We start from the raw sequence: 24,099 nt of genomic DNA, 5'->3' as shown, positions 1-24,099 counted from the left end.
CTGCTGAAACAGCATTGGGGAAAAAACGAATGTAGTGCTGATAGCTCGGTTGCCTGATGGCTTTTTACAGACTGAAGGGAATTCAGTGGTCAGGAACCAAAACAGGTCTAGGGATAAATTGGGAAGAAATACAGAAGCCTGTGCGCAGAAGGGCAAATGCAATTGCAATTTCTAAACAAACTTTGCATATGAAATTGCTCCATCTGTGTATACAGTCACAGATATATGACTACTGTTATGTTCTCGTGTCTCAGGGTAACATCAAAGGAATTACTCCAACAGCCTGAGAGGCTCTAAAAGGGACAGGATGAAAGTGAAAATGGAAAAAATATAGTTTTAAGAGCAAAGAAAACTTTCCTCATGATGATGAATATTAAACTTTGTTCTAACATTCCTGGGATGCTGCTGAAAATTTGGTTGCCTGTGTGATATAAAGGTAAACACAGAGAAATATAAAGCTCAAAGAGAAGGAATAGCTTGCAGAAATAAGCCTGGTTAAACAGAACTACTGACAGATTCAGCTGGGCTAATGGAGAAGAAGGACATTAATTGTGACCCCTTTGGGAACACGGGGCCCACAGACTGTTCAGCCACGCAAAGAAGTGAGCTTGAACACCATCTTTCACAACACAGCCATGTAGGAGTTACGCAGATCTGGAGTTCGAAAAGGGAGGACGGGGGCAGCCTGCCTGATGCCAGCCCTGAAGGAAAAACCAGGCTAGGAGAAGCCGGCAGGACCAGAGTTTCACCACTGTCCTGTGCTTGCCAGAGACAGGAGGACAGGCAGGTGAGAGTGGACTGTCGCTGAGGCTTTTGCCCTCCCTTCATGCGGTGCTGCACCGCAAAAAGGGGCATGGAAGACTACAAATACATCCCCAATAGAGAGGAACCTCAATTTGTCTCTGAAAAGAAATGTGGTTAAAATTCAGTGGTGAAGGAGAAGGCATAGAGTGACAAAATATTATACTATATTAGACTATAGACTATTACACTATATTCAATATGAGTGACAAAAGCATATTATTCATCAGAAAAAAAAATTGTGATCTTGAGCCAGGGCAATGTTCCCTCTGTCTAAAATTTCAAATGCTGTTCGGCATAAGTCTGTTTGCCTGATGATAGCCATTTTTTCATAGTTAGCTTTGTAAAGTAAAAACACATATTGTGAATTTATTACAGGTGCAATAATGAATAGGTCTTTTGGAAAAAAGAAGAATTAGAATAATTTAAAATATTATGATGCTGAAAAGTATGGCATTGTTATCTTAAATGAACAGTGCTTCAATATACAGATGCTTCTACTTTTATAGCTGGCTAAATTAATTGCTCATCATCTGGCATGGCTGAAGCTGTCAGGAAGAACCATCCTAATGCCATGAGCCCCAGAGGTCACGGCTGGTTTTTCAGATTGCCGTTTCTCCCTGCTCACATAAATCCAGAGTGGCACAAGCTTTGTGGAGGAAGCTCATCAGGAGTGAGTTCCCGAATGCTGAGCAAGCTGAGCCACCGAGCAGCCGAAACCTCGCCGAGGTCTGCAGGTTTGGTTGCTGGCAGCCCTGGACCCCCAGCCTCACCCCATCAGCCACCGACCAGCAAAGGAGGCACACATGCTTTCCTCTCCATCTCCCCTGGGCTTTAAACAATGTGGGATCTCTGGATGCGTAGGCTGGGCTACTTCTCTCTTAATTTTAATCATCTAAAAATGTGTGTCTGGTCTAGGCTTGCTGTCTGGGCTCCCTCAATAGTGGGGAAGAAAAGGTACCTCCAGAAGGCACCTCATCCATGAGGCTTTGGCACCCATTTTAGACTAGGATGAGTTGTCTTCTGCAAATCTCACTCTCTTTTTATCGGCTATAAAAAGTGCATAGACTAACTCAGATTAAATGTTTATACTTTAGGTGATTAAAGTTAAGTGACATGAATCCTATCTTTAATGTTTCATTGTAAGCTATAGCTTTTCCTTCAATTATCTACAAAAAGAGTATACTGTGTCCCATCACATTTTTAAATACACTGTAATGATATACGTTTGCTATTGTTTCCCTTAGCTACTGCTATTCAATTTTAAAAGTTATTTGTTAATGTCAGGGGAGAAATGTTTCTGCACAACATACTAATATTTCCATCTTTTGCATTTTTGAAATACAAAACTTCATACTGCTTTTCTAATCCAGCAAGACTCACAACTTTTTTTTTTTTTCCCAGTGCAGATAGTTTTACAGCATTATCTGTGGATAAGAAATGTTGCACTGAGTTCAGGAGGATCCTGTGGCAGTGTGAAAGTCACAAGATATCGAGCAGATGAAGGATTAGACCCAAATGATGAATGTCTCCTTTGGGACAGGCTGCCCTAGAGCATTGCTTTTCTGGAAAATGGTTTTGCTTTGATTTGAATGGAGTTGAATTAAGTTGCTCCTCAAATGAGACCAACTTTTTCACTGTTTCCCTCTGGCTTCAAATAACACCAAGCAATACTTTTCTAGTTATTATGCATTAGGTAATGCAAAGAAAGAACGTGTGAATCCATGAGTTTCATTTTTAGTTTCCTTAGGTGGAAATGAAAACACTCCCTACTTACTCTGTATGCTCAGAAGTGTAACTTACGGCTTCATAATTTATGCCACGAAATGGAAAACGTGCTCTCCAGGCTCCCCAGACCTTTCCCTGGAAGTCCCACCACACAGGCCACCCCTTGGACAGCTTCTTGCAGGTGCCAGTCCTGGAAACTGCCTCCTAAGTAGCCTGGCTAGAATGCCACGCTACGTGCCATGAAGTGGTGGGACTAGAGATCAGCTTTTTCTGTTCTGCATAGAAACCAAACCAAAATCTTCCATAGGCTGTGTGAAATGGAGGTCTGTCGAGCTGTCTGCTTTCAGACAGAAGTCACTTTTTAATTTCCTTCTGTCTCAGAGCCAAGAACCTCCATTTTAGATTTCAGAAACTGTTCAGACAAAAACTTTGCCAAAGCCACTCTTCTCCCACAGCTACTGGTGTAGTCTGCTGTATTCCCTTCAAGTAATAAGACTTGTCCACGTGGGGAAATCAGCGTGCAAGAAGCTGAAGTGGTTATTTACTGCAAACTGTCTCCTCCGATCTAATTGATGTGTGGATGCTGCGCGTGCTATGGCTGTGAAGGTGCTCCCCTACCACCGCGGACAAGCCACCTCTCACAGATGCTCCCAGTGCCCCTCCAGAGAATGAGGTCCTTCTGAGCATGTCCAGCTGTCTACAATGCTGACACCGTATACCTGAGCTGCCAACAGACCCTCCCTTCACAGTCCGTGGCTGCTAGAGCCATACTCGAGTGAAGCCTCGGGCAAGAGCCATTTCACCTCGAGAGCAGTGCAGATGGGGGGATGCCAGAGGCAGAGGCACCCTCCCTGTGCTCCCCTGGCTCTCAACTGGGTGAACTGCCAGTTCTTACCCTGTGGTTTCTGTTCCAAAACCAAGACCAGAGTTGTATTGCTATTTCCCTGGTGAGCATCTGACAAGGCATTCCTCCTTGCGGCAGCTGCTAAGAGGGTGGGAAATTAGGAAAGCTAATGTGGACTACGTGAGCACAGTCTTCCTGGGTTCGAGAACAGCAGAGATGAAGAAATCTCTGTGTCTTTCCAATTATGCCCAGCTTTTAGTCATTCCCTGAACCATGGATTGAGTCTGTATAGCCCCTGATTAAACACAGAGTCCGTGTAAAAGCTGCAAGTCTCTTCAAGCTACTTTTATAGTATCAAATAAAAAGGCCAAGGACTGTTTTGTAACCTGAACCCAACTAGTTCTCTACAGCTAAACTTTTCCGCTCTGCACCCCTTTCCTCCTCAGAGTACAATGACTTTGTCCTTTTCACCTCGTAAGGGTGATCCCTGCTCCATGCTATTCCCAGCTACTGCTAGATGCTGTCTAAGAGAGTGCTTGTTGGCCAGGTCAAAATCACAACAGGGAATTGGTTAAAATTCAATAGGACTTGCCTTATAGACAAGCGGATCAATGAAAATACTCTGAGAAGACAGCTCTCCCTGTCAGCCGCTTTCTCCACACTGAAAAAGGGATGTGCTCAGCTGAACACTCACAGCAGCCGAAAGCTGATGCACTGGGACACAGGAGGAGGCCTTCATCTTAGATTTTTCATTGTGTTTGAAATGATAGACTAAAATAGGTTTTTACAACTGGCATCCATCACTTTTACCCCTCTGAGTCAAAGTCTTGCGTCACGCGCAGCCCAGGACAGCTGCCCTGAAGGACATCACTCTGCTCCCGCACCAGTGCAGACGAAAGAACCACTGACGATGCACTGGTGAATACAGAGGATTGAATTAAGTCCTGAGCAAGTGCATCTCAGTGAAATTATACCTGGGCCCAGACCGACCTAAGCAGTTACAGTGTACTTCACCATCACCGGTGAAACAGAAGTAAACAGAAGCAGAGTGAGAGAGAAGTCACAGTTGTACTGAACAGCTCGGGGAAGATCTGCTTACCGGGAACATGCACGGTTGGAATAGTCACATAACCTATTTTAGGCACCTAATGTAGGTTGCATATGTCAGGAGGCTGATCTCTGTGTATGGTCAATGCACAGAAGTAGGTGAACCCTTCCTGAGGTGATTTAGAACACCTAAATTAAGGAATATTTAGGTTCCTAATTTGGATACTCTGAATTTCCCTCCAGAGGTGCCTCTCTTCACTGATTGTGCAGAGAGTGAGGCTCCTAATTTAGGAACACGATGCACTCCTTAAATTAGGAAAGGAATTACTTAGGAGCTGTGAATTACTCCTTCCTTCCCTTCTCCCTCACTGGCAGCTGAACCTATCATGGCATCAGATTGAGGCCAGATTCTGATTACAGTAATCTTGGCAGCAATTGTGGTGTAACTGCATTTGTTTATAGTAACAGAAGCTCTAGATTGGCAGAAATGAAAGTGGAATCCAGTCTGTGACGCTGATACTCTTGGCTGAGAATTGCTGATATTGGAATCTTTACTTCTGTCTGAAAATTTTGAGACAAAAATCTCAATGTTTCTAAACACATAAAGTAACTTTAAGCTTGGTTTACTATCATGCCACATGTGCAGAGCATGAGGAAATGATAGTATCCCATTTACAGACTGCTTGTTCCATGGCCATCATTTTACAAGAGCATCCAACTGCAGCAGAGAGAAACCATTATCAGGTTGGGGAGTCTAAAAGGAAGCAGAAGATGACCGTGACGTGATAAATCAAACAAATGACATTCTCATATCTTAGTGTATATTCAGGTTCTGCAGGACATTTCCTACCTAAAAAGGGGACTGTACTTCTGGGCCTCTGCAATTCCTGTAACAGTCTCTGCTATTTTGAGGGCTAAACCCTGATCCCACATCCTTTGGGCAACTGAGGGTTAAAAGATCCTGTCTACACTTAGTGTGCCTTCTTAACTTCCCTAGAAGATGTGCCATTACATACCTTATAAGTAACCTTGATTGAGGAAGCAACAAAACTGCAATTTCAAGATACTTTTAAAGTGTAACAGATTTCAGATGCTGTTCTATGGATTCGCTAGTATATTTGCTTTTGGAATGTTTAATTTGCTAAGGGAACTGCTTCTTCTCTGGCATGAAAACACAATTATTAAAGCTCATTTCATTATTTTGAGACTGATAGCACAATTCAGTTCATTGTTTAACATTCCATTGCTATGAATACAATGAAATTCTTTAATGATTAATAGGATTTGTTATTTTAATAATCATGCTGAACCTTATTTGCAAGACTTATTAGGTCTGTAACTTCCATATGAATAATGCGTCTCTAGCTGTACAGCCAACTTTGGAGAACTGCTACTCATTTGCAGAGTAGCCTCTCTGACTGCTTTGGGGACAATTATTCTGCAACGTAGAGCGCACAGTTGTGTATCGCATCTCATCCTACTGCCATGAAAGGCATCCGCAGAGGGATTTCCTCCCAGACATTTCTGATCAGTTTTTAGGACACTTGGCTCTTCACGCTCGCACAGAACGGAAACACTTTCTCTGGCAAGTCAAAAAAGGTAGCCAGGATGATGCTGTCACCTAACATGGATGGCATCTTGCTGAGCCCCAGCCATGAAAGAGTCCTTTCTGGCCAAGCCCACACAGCTGGAGAAATTTAGGAGGGGACCATGAAGCCCGAAGAGAGCTCACAGCCCCTCCTGGGTATAACCTGTCCTTTTCCCCTTCCTCCTGCACACACATTCTCCACTTTAAACTGCAAGGAGGTTTAAATGGCCACAAACCCAAAACACACCCCCCCCCAATTCAGACAGAAATTAAGACTTCTGTATGGTTGTTCAACGAGCAAAAAACTCTGCGTTTCTCCCATGAGGACCACTCTGATTTCTCCTGCGCCCACCTCCACTCACCTCTTGCACTGCCGGATCCTGTCGGTGCCTGTGGCGAACCCCACTGTGCTGAAGCTCTTGCTCACAGACAGAAACCCACAGCAAAGCCCAGTTCCCCACCATATACCGCAGCTGCTCTGCTGTACACACACACGGCATTTCCATACTACTGTCTTCATGTATGTTATCACCCTCTCATTAAATAATAGCAGGAGTGGTTTCAGCCAGAAACATTTTGACTCACAGTGATTTTCTGTTCCCCCAGAGTGACCTGAACAGAAGACATGCCTGGCAGGAAGCGCTGAAGCCCGATGATGAGCTCTCATCGTTTGATGTGGTCCTTACCATTCATGATGACATTTATACAGACACAAGTGAGAGCAAAAAAATGGCAGTGGTTCATAGAACCTGCTCTCCCTGGGTTTCAGCCACAGATAACCACACAGATCATCCCTCTACGTATCAAAAAGCCAGGCCCTTCCCAGTTATTTATTCCCAGTGAAGGAGTAACAGAAATGAAGACAGTTGGCTACAAATTCCCGTTCAGCTATTTTCTTCATCATAAATTTATACAAGCAGATGTAACAGATAGGAAAAAACAGAAACACATACATGTTCTGATGTGAAGGCAACCAGTCTGGGAATAGCTGCCATTCCTTTTTCTTTAACTTCTGGGAACATCTTGAAACGTGCAATCAACATAGCATACATGTTAGATATGGCACCACCTGGAGTCCACAGTAATATACTGTTACTTTTTCTATGCATTGTAATATTGTTGCAGAACAAACGACAAGTCTTGCTACAGTTTCTCTAACTCTAACATTAATGTTTCTGCCTCATGGCAGATTCTTCTTCCTGCTGCTCCTCACAGCTGGGTTGTGTAGTAACAGGGTCTACTACACCCAAATAACAATTCATGCAAAAAGTACTGCTGCAAAACATGATGGGGGTTTCCTTTCATCCTCATTTTTGTTACCATTTCTCCTTTAGTCCCCAATCTTATCTTTCCATATGCCATCAACACATAACCCCCACTCTGTTCCACCTCCCAAGCGGACGCCACCACGAGGCAACGTCCTAAGTGGCCTCCAAGTGCAACCCAAACTGTGCTCTCCCCTCCCGAATTAGGGTGGCGTTCAGGCCCCGGCTCTGAGGAAACCCACACAGTGAGTCCCAACAGACACTATCTTCTGGATAACTGGAGTGGGGGAGGAAAGAGAAAGGAAAAAGGGTCACTCTAACAGATATTTTTCTTTTTATTTGTCCTCTGATAGGAGCAAGGTTACATGTCCCTAACACTGGCCTTAAAATCACTGGCATACATTGACTTAAAATACCCATTTCAAGGTGGGTATTATACCCCCTTCAAGATGGGTATCAGACAAGAGCTCTACAGTATTCTGCTCCCTTATTTCAATTATCAGTGCATAAATTAAAAGCGAGCACTTAGTTTTTCCTTTTTGAGATTTTCGAAACTGAGCCTCTGTGTCTACAGTGGAACAATGTTTGGTTACGCATTAATGCTGCATGAGCACTATGGGAATATAATGCAGAACCTGAGGCAGAATCTGAGTACTTTCACATATGTATGCACATAAACACATGCACACACAGATAAGTACACACAAAATCCATCAGTTTTATCCTGTGTATATACTATATATATATATGGGTTGATTATATATTGATGTTTATGCACATACATTGATATAAAGCAAAGGTGTACATTGATCATGGGTTTAGGCTTTTAAATGAACAGGGCAGAGTGCAGCTGAGGTAGAGTTCAACTAATCCAACTTTCATCCATCTAAAAATGGAGTGAAGAGCACAAGACAGGCACTTCCAGAAGATGGTTCAGTTCATCCTAAAGTAGCTGCTTGTGGCAGGTGGGATGACTTGCCCTGCAAATGCATCCACCGCTCTCCCTTGAACATATGGGAGCTGCTGTAACTAGCCCAGGGTAGACACCCAACACTTGGACAGCCAAAGTGAGATAAGATAAAATCCATCCTTTAAGCAGATCAAGGTAGCTCTGCTGAGAGCAGCGACGTTACACCATGTTACACCAGCAGGGTACATGTGCTGGCAAATTTAACATCATTTTGACTTTTGTAGGATTTGTATTTATCCCACTGGAGACATACAGACTGTTCCACAGCCCACAGAAACTGTGCCCTTCATTTCTAATCAGTGTCCTAGCTCTGCTCTTGCTGTGAGGCTGCCCCTGCTCTGGGTTTTCCCTGACCTCACTGGTCCTCCTGTGAATCCATGGGAAAATGCCACAGAGGGATGGCATCGCTGGCATGGGGGTCAGTACAGATCAGGCTTTTTCTTCCCCTTTCAACTATCTTGAGAGGTATGAACATACTTCTATACCTCTCTTCACAAACAACAAAACAAGAAATGGAGAGATTAAGAGGAAATGCTTGGGTATTTGCCCCTAAAAAATGCAATGTCATGTAACAGCTGCTGTTGGTGATTTAGGTGATTGAACTAAGGTGTCTAAGTTGAAGAAATTTGACCTATCTTGTCCAAAGTCATTGGCTCAGTGTCAAAAGAATCAAGACTGAAACATTAAGTTTCTTCAATACCAGGCTTTCCTATTAGTATTTATTACCTAGCCATTTAACCTTAAGCTTATTAATAAGCCCGCATTCTGCCTTTAATTTTGCAGCTGTGTTTACACCCACAGTTAATTGCAGGCAACAAAACACACCTACAGAATTTGGAGAACCTAATCAGGCCCTTATGCTTTGCATGTATTGATACTGTAGATTTCATTCCAGAGGATGCAGAGAGCAAGAACCTTTTCTTCGCAACAGTAAGGTCTTCAGCTGAAGTCGTGACAGTTTGAAACGAGAAGAGAGCATAGAGATGATTTTGATTATTGCCTAAAAAAGCAGAACCTGCATGCTGGGTATTGCTGCCTTAATAGAATGAATTAGAAAGACGCACTTCGCACAAACCAGGAATTGCAGAGAAAGAAAGGATGAGAGGGGGCAGCACTGCAAACGGCCGGCACAGGGACAGGCCTGCCAGAGAGCCCATCCCCATGCAGGTTTCAGCTAGATGAAGCGAGCTCCAGCATCTGACACACTAGCAACACCCTGGCCTCCCAGGTCAGGCAGGGACCTCTCGCTGACCCGGGAGGGATGGCAGTTCCTCCTGTGGCATTCGTCTTTCCTGACTCACACTATCTATCTCAAGCACAGTTTGCCAGACTTGGGCAGATCTAGCGCATGCACCGAGCCTTTCACTCCCGCCTGCGGCCCGTGCCCAGCCTCTGCCCACCACAGCCGCTGAGCAGCATTTGCTCTTGCTCCTCTCTCCCCTCTCAGGTCCCTGACCAGCCCGGTGGGGCTACTGCAGCTCAGGCCTGCAAGGTGAGGAACTGAAGACCAGCTGTACTGAGTCAGGCCAGGGACTGGACAGTAGCCAACCACTGTCCAGCTTCCAAAAACTTTGGCTTAGGTCCTGGGCTACCGATACACATTTAGATGCTGCTCTATGTGATGGAGTCCAGGGTTTTGGTCAGGACCTCTAAGCGCTACAGTAAAAGCTGTCAGAGCTTTTGCTCTCAGTGCTTTTTAAGTAAGGGCTCAACAAGAACTAATGTAAATTCTTCTCATCTTTTTTTCCACCTCTGTGAAAAGGCCGAGGACAAAATTCCTGCACCGCTTCCCGCGTGTGCATTCAGATGTGAGAAGCTGAAGATGAGCCTTGCCTGATCTTCTGCACAGCATGAACTTTACCATTCATGCCCTCAGAGAGCTGAACGTCCTAGGCTGTTATCACTGAGGCCTTTCCTTTGCTCGACAGTCCAAACGCTCTTTCCCTCTCCATGAGATCACTGAACTTTCTTTCCGGAAGGGCTCCTTCCCCACCAGCTATCAGTCTGTTCTCTTTTGACAAGCCAAGATGCTATGCCCAATGTAAATTCTTTCCATTTTTTGCAATTTGGTGAGATAGATAGGCCAAAATTTGTAGCAATGAAATTCCAGATAGGATGTGACAGAGAGTATAAATCAAAAGACTAAGTGGAATGATTAAAAAAAAAAGTCTTAACAATGTAGTGTTTATCAGAGTCCATGATTTGTCTACAGTTAATCACACTCATTTTTTGCCTCATGGACTTGCCATGAAGGAACCAGGTTTCTGAGCCTTTAAGCACTCAGATTAACTAGCCACCAAGTACCCTCAATGAGCTCAAAAGGCCAGCTCACACATGGAAAGCTAACTGCATACTGTAATGTTGGCAGGATCTTACCAACTCCGCCAAAATTACTTGAAGGGATGCTACATCTTTCCCTCTTTGCTCCTACTTCCCCTGCGGTGATGGAGAGCATTGTTGTGCTTCTTCCCTCCGTTATTATTACAATAGTCTTTCTATTTCATGTAATCCATAAAAAGTGGGGGCAAAGCAAAACTGCAAGGCAAATGTCTCTTCTGATTATGTTTCCCATGTGCCATTACAGCTGCTCATAATGCAGTGCAATTTGCTCAAACAGACCCTCATAATCACATCCCTAAAATTCATAAACATGCAATACTTTATCTCAAAGAGGCCACTGGTGGTTATTAGCAAGTGTCCTCTCGAACATGCATATTTAATTATGCTTACTCTTTAACTACAGGGGATGTCATATAGCATAGTCTGAAAAATAAAGAAAGCTTGAAATAATCATGTACCAGGTGAAAATATCCCATCGCCACAGCCCCCTGGCCAGCCAATCATCTCTCTCATTTTCCTTAGTGTGACATATTCCAAAAGTACAAACACTGGAGCAATTTCATAGGTGAACCTGAAATGTAGTAATGTCCATATTTAATTCTTTCATCTACAACACTAATACATCTTTTTCCAATATTACATTACATTGTAGCCACAACATACTCTGTCTTGCACTGGGTAGAGCTCTGTTTTACAATACTTTTGATAATCTTCCTTCTGATTTGACGTCAAATGTCTAGAAAGAGAAATGCTGAGTGCTTGAGACTCCATTTCCACCCATTTCAGTGAAACAAATCTTGCACACTTTTTCTAGGCTCAAGGCTTTGCCCTGTACTCAACAGCTGCTGGGCAGAGCCAGACCTTCACCTTGCAAAAACCTGCATGCAGGTCTAGCAGCATACACGTCAGCAGTCCTATTCATGATGACAAGACGGTGCATGAAGCTAAGCAAGTACACAAAAATGCTTCCTAGTCCCAAAATGAAAAAAACCCCACACTTGAAATTCTGCACCTCTTTCTTACAGAAAGCAATGGCTCTAACTGCTCTGAGTATGGATTGTACATAACCCCTCTATATGAATGCAACTGTTCACTTAGCACACCTTTCATTTTACATATTTATGCATGCAAAATGCTAAATATTTTTTTCTGTATATTTTTTTGGGGGGGTAGCAAAACCGACATCATATTAGTATGATGAAATTTTATAGAACACAGCCTACAGGACAATGTTGAAAGTCTTCACGTAAATAGCTGTAGCAACCATTTAAAAAGCAGACAATTGTTCTTCCAGCAACCTTAACATAAAAGAAATCTTTCTTTCACTCAGCTACAGCAGCTAATATTTTAGAGTATAATTGTAAAATTATATTAAATGTTATTATGGAAAAAAATCTGCTACTTACATATTAGTATTTGCTGCTGATGTCAGCCAGTCTGCTGCCAAGCCAACCATGTCCAATCCAGTTGAAAGTTGATTAAAATATCTAGGGTGCCCTGCATAAGATGAAAAATGTTATCAAAAGGCTGATGACTCTGAATGAAACTATTCAGTGCTGAACGGTATATTTACCTCTGGATTTCTATAGAGAAGGAAGTGCTTTCAAGGTACGAAACAAAGCAAACAGCAATAAATACATTTCTTGGAAAAGGCAGGATTTCTCTTCTTTCTCATTCCAAACTCAGTAAAATCAGAGTAATTACACTGAACGCAGAATAATGAATTCCAACATTCCCTATTATCCTCTCAATATGCCTTGAAAATTAGCACATCGCTGCCTCACAAAAATAGCTGTTTGCTCCCGTTAGTGTGTCACATGTTGTCACTGGCTGTGTTTTTGCCTGGCTAGGTTTGAAAGGCACGCACGAGACACCATCTGAAGAGCTTGCCAGTACATATAACATCAGTGATGAATGGCTAATCATTATAATAGACAGGACAAAATGAGAAAATGGAACATTTTGGTGACTGCTTTGCACATGACTCAAAGGCTGATGATTGTACGAAGATGGCAGGGAAGGTGGCGGTCCTTGTCATTTCTTCCCTGTCAGAGTGCAATTACAAATAGCCTGGCTGCTTGCAATTGTGATTTTAAACAAACCCCATGAAAACCAGCATTGCTGCCCCAGCAGAATGATGCACAAGAATATACTCAATGAGCTCACCGTCTATTTACCTGGTTAATCTAATTGGCTCCTGATTTTTTTCTAAAATCCTCTTAGAGATTTTTCTTAAAAACGTGCCTAGAGCCATTAAACCAGTAACCATTAAAACTCAGTTTTTACTAGTTACTCCCTGCAAGCCCCTGTTAAGTGGCCTAATTACCGATACAAATTATGGATGGTTCACAATTACTTAAATGCCGTCCGACTCAAAGGACTGCAGCCTCTGCTTGGAGAACACCTGTCCTGACCCACAGACGACGGACTGTTATTGCCACCACAGAAAACAAAAGACAGAGCAAGATGATTGAGGAAATGCGGACCCAGCACCAAGAGAAAACTTATCTTTGGTCTCCGGTGGCCTCTTATCAGGCGCAGACACATGGCTAGCAGAACAGCACAGGGAATTGCTCCCCAGCTCCCACCTTGCACACACAAAGGCAGAGTAATCGGGCTGAGAGCGCAGACCAGAGCAGGGGATATGGGGCTGGGGGAGGCACACATGCAAAATCCAGCTCCCTGCACCCTTAACCTGCGATGAGCCCCATGCCACTGCCATCCAGCCTGACTGTGTTTTGCACTGAGCCCTCCCCACTGGAGATAGGAACCGCCACCTTCCCCTGGGCCACGCTGCCCAGGACAGGCGGCCAAAGCCCCCCAGGCACTGAGGGACGCTGCAGAGATCCAGCAGCATAAATGGGATCCGGCCCCCACCCCACACACTCTTGAGAGGGGTAGGTGGGCCTGGGGCACACATGCACCACGACACCACTGCCAAAGCCACAGTGATCCCGCGCCAGGGGCTCTGCCTGCATAGGACTGCATCTCCCCTGACGATGGGAGTTCGAGAGCGATTTCAGTATTTACAGTTCGGATTCAATCCCACAGCCAGGCTCTGAGCAGGTTCCCACATTTCACTGGAAAGCTAGTAGCTGAAAGCCTTTGGTGAATCTGGGCCACAGGAAAGCTCAGAGACGCCAGAAAAACTCCTGCTTTAGAAATAAATCCACACTGAAAAGCTGGGGAATAGCAGAATTCCTATTTGCAGCTGCAGTGTCTCGGCGGCTCTCCGTCAGCCCCGTACCCAGCCCCAGGCAACAGCCCTGTTGTCACTGCTTGTTTCTTCAAGGAAACCTCACAGCACACCTCCTGCTTCGGGAGCCGCCGTAGGAACGGGGCCGGCTGCACGCAGGGGTCAGGGTGGCTGTACCCTGGAGCGAGCGAGGTGGGGAGAACAGTGCTGTGCTCCTACAGAGACGTTTGCACAGGGAGAGCGGGAGCTGCTGCTGCTGGCACGGCTGCTGGCAGAGCCCCCAGCGCCTACACCTGTAACAGGGCCCCCTCCGCTCAGTGCCCTTCCCTTCTGCAACGTGGCTTTAACACGCAACGGCATGCCCCAATCTGACCCCAACCTTAGCTGCAAGCATTTGTTTGTCCATGTGACACCCCAATACACGAGTGAGCTCTCTTCCCTCAGCTAGATGGCCACAGAAAACTGTGGCTTTGCTTAAAATATAGGCTCCACTGGCCAGGTAAGAAGAGTTTGCAAGAGATGCTAAAAAATCACTGCCCGGGTGCCGTCTGCCTGAAACACGCATCCTTTGTCGTGGCTGTCACGGAACAAAGAGGTGACTGGAAAAGAGACTGACAGGGTGCAGGGAGGGGGGAGATGTGAAAATAGGAGATTACTGCTTACTGGTTCGTTTAGCAATATACAACATATTTATGCATATTCCAGAGTAAACTGGGAGATGATGGGCAAGAGCCAGGGCTGAGGCACCAAGACAGACAGGGATGAGCTTTCCCTGCCGAGGATGTGCCTTCGCCCACGCACCCTCCTCTCAAAGACGCTCCCGCTCGCGCTTGGTTTTAGGCACGGACTTCCCCTAGCATTAACATGCAGCCTCCGCAGCCTCGACAGGGAAGCGACGACAAGGGCCGGGCAAATCTGGACAGCACAAATGAAGGCATGGCCATGGGCACTGGGTTTGGCCTTGCACCCAGCCCCACTGCGCACACAGCCTGCTACTGGCATCAGGGCCTGCCAGCAGCAAGGCTGGACCAGCGCCGCTCCTCGCACCCTTCCTGGGGTTTCCAAGCCATTTTTAAATGCTCGCATTTCAATTTCCCCTGCAAGCATTGCACAGGAACTGTATTTCACATCTATCCTTCCCTGCATTTGCAGATGCTGCCTTTTATGTTCTCAGATGAAATTCTCGCCAGGGGTGGGTGCCGGGAGCCGGTGAGGGGGCAGAAAGCCGCATGTGGCTCCCCTGGGCACCCCAACGAGCCGCGGCACACAGGCAACACCTGGGAGCATCCCACACCCGCCCCTCGGCCAAAAAATCAGCCATCTGGCTCCTCGAATCCCAACCGGGGATCAGCGCTGGGACTTGGGGATCCAGCTGTGAGGCTAATCTAAGCGATACAATTTGTTTTCCAATCTGCCTCCCGGGGTCCCTGCAGCCAAACGCAGCCCAGCCCCCCCCCCCCCCCCCCCAGCCCAGGAGGGGCCGTGTCCGAAGGGCTCCTGCAGCGGGAACGGAGGCAGACCCCCGCCACCAGAAACCTCACCGCATTGTCCTTCCTCTGAGCAAGGATTCAAGCGTTTTCCCCTGAAGCACACGCCGAAGGGCTCCGGGCGTAAATCCCGCCCGTTTCGTGACCCCCCCGGCTGGGGCGGCCGCCCCAGGATGCTGAGGAGCGGCAGCAGCCGAGCGAGGCGGCTCCGCGGGCGAACCCCGCCGCATCTCGCACCCCCCCAGCACCGCTCCTCGGACCTCGAAAACATTATTTTCATTAACACAAATAAAAACATGCCAAGAAGCGAAAGCCTCACATATTTACAGGGAGGAAGAGAAATGGTAACATTGTTTTAAAGGGTCTTTTTTTGGATGCGCAACACGAAATAGGTCCATTATGTGAAACAGGCTATGACAAAAAACGATTAACGAAAATCGCTTAAGAAACCCTATTCTTTGATTTCCCAGATTCACAGATCCTGTGTTTCGCAGCGTTCTGTGACAATGTTTCCTACGCCCTACCCAGACACATCACTGGATCACTGGACGGACCGACTTTGTTCCCGTGGACATCATTTACCTAACTATTTATTCCAATATTTTACAGACGTTTTGACAGCACCCGACTCATGCATCAAAAACATTCAGCTGGACATTTCCACCTCTAAACGAGGAGGATTACATAGATCCCCCCCAATGTTTACTGGGATCGGCCTGTTCTGTTCCCAAAAGGTGACAAAACCTGGTTTTGTTTTCCCCTCAACCTCCATTCACAAATCAGCCTTTTGTCTCGTGCAGTAATTGCTACACATTTATTTTTAAGCCATTTCTCAGTAATTCAAATTCCCGCTAAGAGCTCCCTGCACCCCGCATTCTCTCTCAATCACCGCCGTAATTGTGGCCACGCTTTTTGTCGGCCCCACCGCCGGTTATTTAAGGTGGCCCCGGGTGCGGAGCCGGGGCTTCCCCTCGCCTGGGCGAGCCCCACGCCGCCGCCCCGCCACGAAGCGCACACCGCGGGGGGCCCAGACAGGCAGGGGTCAACCCATCCCCGCCCTCCCCAGCGAAAAACAACATCAACAAAAGGCTACTAAAACAATTCGGGCTTTGTTTTTTCTGCTTTTGAGCCTGAAGTTGAAAAAAAACCCACCCAACCAATACTCCCGTGGGCTGTTCTACCAAATATTCCTGGTTTTATGTCCTGCAGGTAAATGGAGGGACACGGCAAATGGCCGCTCAGAGCTCCCATTTAGAGGATGTTTACCGCGATTTTGGCTGTCAAATGGGCTGCAGCCCCCCTGCAGGGACCCCCCCCCCCCTCCGCCTTCCCCGGTCCCGGCCGCCCCCGAGCTCGGCGCCCGCGGCCCCCGGCCCCTCACCCGCCGACGGATGGAAAGCGAAGGGGGAAAGGCGCAAAGGCCGCTCGGCGGCACGCCCGGCGGCTCGCAGGCACGCAAGCATCGATTTTAAGCGGGGAAGGGTGTGCGATGCTGCCCTGACAGCTACAGAGACACGGGGCTGCTGGAGTATTTTATCACTTAGGAAAACGATTTCTGTCTCTGCCAGAAATTGCTTGGAACCGACAAAATACAGTTGCCGCTTCAGTCTTTAACGTTTCAAGATAAAATGAAATGACACCTTTAATCAATGGATGAGACCGTACAGGGTAGAAAATGAGCACGGCTATTACCTGTTTTAATTGCATACTTCAGAGTTGTTCTGCAGTTCAATAAAATTTCTTCCAAGGTCTGCGGCTGGTCTGCCAGTTCCCAGTTATATTCCTGGAGCAGCTCATTTGGGTAATGGAAATCAATAACTTTTGTTGATCTATCAAAACTTTTCACCACATACTGAAGTAAAATGTCCACAACGTCTTGTAGGAAAGACATAGTTGTTATTTCTCCGTTGCATGCCGGCAGAAGATCTGGGAACAGAAAAATGAAAAGTTAACTTCGTTTTATGACTGTATACACAGATTTTGGACAAAAGCTTCTCCCATTTATGTTTAGGATACCTTTTCACTGGGTTCATTACAAATAGACTTTGTTTTCATTTAATAAGCAAATTGGTAAGACCGTATTTTAAGGAATGTTCTGAGAAACGATAGTTAGGTTTTAATATCCTACCTAAAATAGCAACTTTTGCCCATGGTGTATTTCAGACCAATTTTTAAGACAATGAGGGAGAGCGGGGAAACGACAAAAAAGGGAAAACGAATCTCACGAAAAATAAAGATTGGGAAACAAAACGCTACAAGAAGCACCCTAAAAACTGTCATTTGCCTTGCACTAAAATACCTTCCTTGCGACTGTCCAGTGCAAGTAACTTGTTGATAATTTAATGCCTTTTTCTGAGGCGATGCTGCCGGTCTCTCAGCTGACCCCTTTTGTCCCAGCCGAGGCGCGATGGTCGGGCAGGGCCGAGCCGCGGAGCAGCCCGCTCGCCCGGGCGGCAGCAGCTCCCCCGGGGCCGGGGGCAGAGCTCGCCCCGCCGCCGTGCAGCCCGCCGCGTCTGCGGGCAGCTGGCACCTACGCTCCAGCGGAGACGCCACCTCCACGGGCGGGAAAGATGAAGTGCAAAAATACCTCGAATTAAAATAAATCGGTAGGAGAGCGCTCTTTCTCCCTCCTCCCTGCAAACCTTAATTACATCGCAGGGACTTCAACGAGAAGGTCACTGCTGTCAGCATTCCTTAGAAAAGAGCAACCTGCGGGCTCCAGCACGCCGGGATTTTATTGCCTTTTTTTTTCGGGATCTTTTTTTGTTTGGGGTTTGGGGTTTGGCGGGTCTGAGAAACGCCCAGGGCCCGCGGGTGCGGGGCGGCGCAGGAGCGGGCCGGGGCCGGGGGCGCGGAGCTCCGCGGAGCCGCCGCGCACCGTCGGGCCCCCCCGGCCCCCGCGCACCGCGGCCGGAGGCAATTTCCCGACCGAAACGCTGGTTTTTTTGCTAGTTCTAGAGCTGCGGCGTGGCCCGGGAGCGCCGTTACCTGTTGAGTGCAGAAAGGCGTAATTCACCTCCGCTTTTTGGCAGCCGCAGGGTTTTTTGTCGCAGGTACAGGCCAGCCGCGGCTCCGCTGCTCCCGGGGCTGCCCTGGCGCCGGTTTCCACGGGCTTCTCGGCATCTCCGTAGAGCAGGGCTTGACAGCGACAGGGACACACGGCCTCAGCACCGCGGCATCAGCCCCCGGCCCCCCGCCCCGGGCAGGGCCCGCGGCCGCCCGCCCGCGCTCCGCGCCCGCCCAGCCTCGCCTCCGCCGCGGGCTGCCGACCCCCCCCACCCCCCTTACCGCAGAGTTTGTTGCCGATCCCTCCCGTGAACTTCTGGGCAACCTGACACCAGGCTCTAGCTGCAAGAGAAAACGGAGCGGAGGGTCCGTGGGGACGGGCGCGGCCCGGGGGCGCCTCGTCCGACACCCGGCACTGCTCCCCAGGAGCCCCCCTGCCCAGCCCAGCCGAGCCCAGCCGGGCTGGAGCCGAGCCGAGCCGGGCTAGAGCCGCCGTCGGTCCCCGCCGCTCCGTCCCGCCGGTCGAGCTGCCACAAAGCGGTGACCGGCGAGCGGGCAGCGCTGCCGCGGCCGCCCCGCGGCTCCGTCGGGCCGGTCCCGCCCGGCTGCTCGGCGCCTCCCTACCTGTGCCGGGGCTCTCGGCGGCCGCGGAGCCCTCCTCGGCCCCGAAGGGCCAGAAGCCGGAGCCGGGGCTTGCCATGGCGGAGGCGAACCGGCGGGGCGGACGAGGAGCGGCGAGCTGCAGCCCAGGCGGCCCGAGCGAGTGTGCGTGAGTGTGAGTGTGCGGGTGTGTAAGTGCGTGCGTCTGCGCCAGGCGGCGGCAGGCGAAGGGGCGGGGGCGCCCCGGGCACTCGTGGGTGGGAGCGTCTCCCGTGGGCGCCCCCGGGGCGCGCTGCGCCGAGCTGCCGCGCCGCTGCCCCCCAGCTGGGAGGGGGCGGGCGGGGGCCGCGACCCGCCGAGGCGGGCAGGGGCAGCTGCCGTGAGGGGTCCCCCGCACCCTGCACCGAAGGGCAGACTCGAGCCCCAGGGGCCGCCTGCGTGGGGGCTGCAGCTGCCTCGGGGGGTGACGGCGAGCGAGGCGCCTTGTGCCGCTGCCGCCTCACCGACGGCCCCGCGGCCCCCGCGGCGGCAGCCCGGCGGGCCGGAGAGAGGGGGGCCGAGCGCCCCGGCGCCGCCGCCGAGCGCTGAGCGGAGGGGGTGGGTGCTGTTTCGGGCCTTTGCGCGGGCGGCCGCGGCCGTGCCCCGAGGGCAGGGCTGGGACACCGGTCCCTGGAGCTACGGGGAAGCGTCCCCAGTCCCCTGAGCTGCAAAGCACCGAGGAATCCCGCCCGCCCCTCACCCCCTGCCCGGGGCACCCCCGCGGCTGCGAGCAGGGGACTCCCGGGCGGCGGCGCCGAGGCCGGGGCCGCCCCCGCCGTATGCGGCGGGGAAGGGACAGCCCTCCCCAGCCCCCGCCGCCCCCCCGGCCCGGCCCTGCCCGCAGCGGCCGGCGGGGGCTCCGTCGGGCCGGGCCGCGGCGGAGCAGGCGCGGGTGGCGGGGCCGCTGCGGGGCTGGGGCGGCTCCCGCGCCCCCCTCCCGCCGCCGGGCTGGGCGGAGGGGCCGCGGCTGCGCGGCGGGGGCGGGAGGGGCCCTGCGCGGTCGCCGGGGGGGCGGCCCCTGGCTCCTGCGCCTGCCTGCCCCGGCATCGCTCCGGGCATCCCCCGGCCGCTCCGAGGGTCTCCCCGCAACCCCCCCAGGGCTTGGGGGGCCCAGCGGAGCCGCCCTCCCCGCTACAGCCCCGCGGGGGGCAGCAGGTTTCGGAGGCGAGACTGGAAGAGGAGGAAAAGAACCGCTCCCCTTCCCTCCCCGACGTCGTTTCTGAAGGCAACCAAGCCCCCACGGAGCCCGTCCTTGCCGTGGCTGCCTCGCCTCCCGCACAGGAGAGACTGCAAGCCCTAACCCTGGGAGGAGGCACGCGAGACCGTGCCAGCCCAGGATTTGGCCCTGCCGAGAGCAGGGGTCACCCAGGCCCCTCGCTGCTCCTCGCTGCCAGGCCCTAGGGGGCCCCAGGCTGTGTTCGGCCCAGAGCATCTCTCTCGGCTTTCTACACGCACCGACATGGTTACTCGGACTGTCATCCCCGTCCCCCTGAAACCTCAGGGAATCGTCTTGATGTTTTTTGACACTGCCCCGGTGAGAAAGCAAAAGAAAACCAGCCCAAGCATGTCTGAGATTACAGGTCTGTTCCAGTTTCCAGATGGCATCGGCTTCAAGGAAACGTAGACGATAACTCAGGCTTTCCAGCGTGAGAGGCTGCCGTGAGCTCTTCCCCACCCTGCTCGCTCCTGCCCCAGTCCACAGTGCTTCGTCGGTGCTGGGTGTAATTCAGACACAGCCAACCGTATCACTGCTTTGTGCATTTTTATTTACTTTACCGTTTTAATAATACGTGAGAAAGCAACTTTAAAACCGATTTCAAAATTTAAACAATTTATCGCAGATTTACATTGCAGCAAATTTCAATCCAGTGCACAGCCTTGTAACTAGTTACAGATGAGGAAGCAATGGTTACCTGTCTCTGGGGAAAGAGCCAAGAGTGTGGGGGGAACAGACAAAAACCCAAACCCCGTGGCTCGCTGCTGCCGCCAATCGTAGCATTTAAGAGAGCTAAGCAAGGGAGCAGGATCAGGCCTTTATACTGGCACCATAAAATTTGCCTTCTCTTGCTTTGCAGCTGGGAACATGCAATTATGAATCCTGAAAGGAAGCGCAGCAATTATCTGTGTGGTTTCTGTGAAATAAGGTCTTTTGAATAAAGAATCGGGAAATTTTGAACACGGTGGCTATTGCTTTCATTTCCACTTAATTTCTAGGGGAACTGATTAAGAATGATCATTACATTTAGGCAGCAATCAATCGGAGAGCGTGTTTCTATTCCTTTCTTGGCACCCCAGAGATAAAGATTCCTAAAAATCTAATGCAAAGGAGAACAAAGCAAACACGATTTAAAAGTTCATCACTTAGTCACAAAGCTCGGAGGCAGAGGAGAGGGCTGGATACGCTTCCGATAAATGGACATCTCCAACAAAGATTATACGCACAATATTGACCTTTAAAACTGGCTATTAGCTTTACAGTAAAGTCAATAATGAAATAAACTGCCGTAGTATGCTACCCAAGTAATCATTTAGATTTGATTCATTAGAGGGACACTTGCCACATAGAGTTCATCCCAAAATTTAGGCATTGCAAACCTAAAATGAGCAGAAATTTCCCTATGGTGTTCTTATAATTTTTTTTTCCTGTAAAACAATTTATTAGAAACAATAACTAAGGTTTTCTGAAGGTGCATATGGGAACTTGAAAGCTTAACTAGGGAACTATAAACTAAATGATCTATTTTAATTGGATGAGACTTATGAAATGCAAAAAAGAAAAACATGCATTGAGGAAAGTAAACTAGATTTAAGCTGCTTAATGTCTAATAATTTTAAGATGTAGCAGTGGTATCCGAAAGAAAGCTGATTTTTATATTAGGTTTTTTAAAGTATATGATATGCGACTGACAGTGTCCCTTTGCAGCGGTGGTGGGCTGTAACCACAGTAATTCATATTCACATGAACACACATGTTGTAAACTCGAAACATTGGAGATTTAAAAAAAAAAAAGGAAGCACATGGTATAAAATGATAAAAAAGATTATGCTAATAAAAGCCAAATGGCAGCAGGAACAGCAGCAGCAGCTAGAACGGCTGGATAAGGCGCCGGCGCTGTGAGGTCTTGCGCAGCAGTCGTCTGTAGTCATAGGGATTATCTTCGGTTTTGCTCTCTTCCAGGGGGCTTTCTGCAACCCTCGACCTAGGGATTAAGCGCAGAAGTGTTTTAGAAATTAGAGTCAAAACATTTACCTTGGCAAATGCTCCTAATCGACTGCTTAACCTCCATCCTCGGGGGAGGGGGGGCGGAATAAAAGGAGAAAGAAAAAAAATCAACTGACTTTGCTAGGCCTCTTCCCGTGCTGCATAAAGCAGGCACCTCGGAACAAACACATTATAAACTAAGAGCAGATGAACACAGAGGAACATGTTCTTCTGCGAAGGGGACATAATAAAAGGACATAAAAACGTTGAGAACGTGGGGGTGCTTTGCAGTAGCGTTTGCCTGATGATTACTGAACCAGATTTTCAGCTGGCGTAAATTTGTTTGCTCTGTTTTTAACCTGCCTGTGGAGCTCGCTGTAAGCGTCCATCTCATTTTATTTTTTTTTTCAGGTGGCAAGCTGCATTTTGGAAGCCACTTCTGACAGGCTGGAATGGTGACCTGCCACCAGGTGTTACCATGGAGCAAGATTAAAATTAAAACTCAGTTACTTAAAAAGTATATTACTCTGAAATAAGTACAAAAATTTGCAGTGTCCTACATGAAAGGTGTACCCCACCACTGGTCCTAACCAGTGTTGAAGGTAAGCTGCCACATAAAAATATCCCGTGATTCACTCCTGTAGACTGAACTGACTGTGTAGTCCTAGATCTAGGTGACCCCGTTCAAGAGATACTGAAGTACAGAAATGTGTATTAATTGCATTCATCTGCCCTCAGAGGTAACAGTGTAAATTTAAAAGTTACACAGAATTTTTTCACTATGGCTAAGGAGGATGCAATCAGAGCAGCACACAGAAAAAGGTAAGAAATTGCTTTGAGTGAGCTCAGTGGCAAGATTCTCATTCATCTAAACCAGACCTCAGGGTGAAAGACTTGGTGTAATTAACAGCCCTAGAAATGCAACTTTTTCCAAGGGATGTAAACGGTATGGTAATTCCCTGACATGATTATTTTTAATTCCATGCCTTCACAACACTTTCCTAAAACTAATTTAGATCCTACCTGAAAAAATGCCAAAAATAAAAACATTCTACAAACATTTTCTGTACTACTATGGATACATTTTCAAATTCAGCAATCATCCCAGACTTAGTGTTTTCCTTAAGCCTTTGACCTACGTATTTTCCAAGTTTTTCTTTACATACATGAAGACAGAAGAAACTACAAAGATAGAAAGATATATAAATATGTGTTTGCACGTGCAGCGTGTGCGGGTGCATTGGCAAGAATGAGAATATGAATTTCCTTAGCCCAGCAGAGGTCACCCTATATGAAGTCTATGTGGGAAGAGAGGAGGTGGAGCAAGTCCTCCCTTTAGGGTTTTTCTCCTGGCCGTCCACCTTGGTGGGGTCCACCATAGGCTATAAACACATAAACTGCTACAGGGCAGCAGGCAAAGGAGGCAGTCAAGCCGGTGCCTTACCTGCAGAAAGCAGGCAGAAAGTTCGGTGCATATCCACCCTATTTAAAACCTAACTGATCAGAAAGACAACTTTTAGGTTCTGCTTTAGTTTAATTTGATTTTTAGATCAGAGATTTACAGCAGGATGTCTGTCTGTCTCATCTGGCATTTGGGAAGCCAAAAACTAGCAGCTAGGCTGAACACCAATCCTACTAGCATGTGTCCCTGCTGCATAAAGATGGGAAATTTTCAGCTATACATTTTACAAGTTAATTTGGCAAGATGCCATGCATAAAAAAAATAGATTTATGTCTATAGTGTATCTTTCTTTTTATGAATCTTTTGAATATCTCAACAACGATATATAACATTTATTTTTTCCTGTTATTATTTTGTATGAATTACCGCTCAGTAGCTCTTAAAATTGAAGTCCTGCGCTCAGCTGGGTGTCTCTTCTTTCTTGTGGTAGAACTGCTGTCCTTTGAGGTGGAATCAGTAGATGAAATTTCTTGGTAGTAGATATCTAAATCTAGCACTTTGCTCAGACTGTCAATAAATAAGTA

At 48.3% G+C, this 24,099-nt stretch overlaps 2 protein-coding genes across 3 annotated transcripts in view; both read right to left on the bottom strand.

Annotated features, from left to right (window-relative positions):
- The window catches only part of GAD2 (glutamate decarboxylase 2), a 41,210-nt gene extending 22,066 nt beyond the window's left edge, over positions 1-19,144 (bottom strand). Inside the window, exons 1-7 of one of the 2 annotated variants that reach the window (XM_087777035.1) lie at positions 18,897-19,144; positions 18,555-18,614; positions 18,255-18,404; positions 16,959-17,192; positions 11,990-12,080; positions 11,042-11,154; positions 6,962-7,077 (exon numbers count right to left, since the gene is read on the bottom strand). In XM_087777035.1, coding sequence (XP_087633161.1) covers positions 6,962-7,077; positions 11,042-11,154; positions 11,990-12,080; positions 16,959-17,192; positions 18,255-18,404; positions 18,555-18,614; positions 18,897-18,972 — 840 coding nt within the window. In that variant the 5' untranslated portion in view covers positions 18,973-19,144. Of the gene's footprint in view, positions 1-6,961; positions 7,078-11,041; positions 11,155-11,989; positions 12,081-16,958; positions 17,193-17,565; positions 17,750-18,254; positions 18,405-18,554; positions 18,615-18,896 lie in introns of those variants that run through there. The other variant, XM_087777043.1, reaches the window with a different exon arrangement.
- Positions 19,145-20,753: 1,609 nt separating this feature from the next.
- MYO3A (myosin IIIA) overlaps positions 20,754-24,099 on the bottom strand; it is a 124,902-nt gene continuing 121,556 nt past the window's right edge. Inside the window, exons 34-35 of the mRNA XM_087760667.1 lie at positions 23,942-24,082; positions 20,754-22,111 (exon numbers count right to left, since the gene is read on the bottom strand). Coding sequence (XP_087616793.1) covers positions 21,997-22,111; positions 23,942-24,082 — 256 coding nt within the window. The 3' untranslated portion in view covers positions 20,754-21,996. The remainder of the gene's footprint in view (positions 22,112-23,941; positions 24,083-24,099) is intronic.

Source organism: Nipponia nippon, unplaced genomic scaffold, assembly GCF_047370975.1.
Source record: "Nipponia nippon isolate SJK-2023a ecotype South Korea unplaced genomic scaffold, ASM4737097v1 scaffold_1, whole genome shotgun sequence".
NCBI lineage: Eukaryota > Metazoa > Chordata > Aves > Pelecaniformes > Threskiornithidae > Nipponia > Nipponia nippon.
The sequence above is the reverse complement of the archived record's forward strand: the minus strand, read 5'-3'. Positions and strand labels throughout refer to the sequence as shown.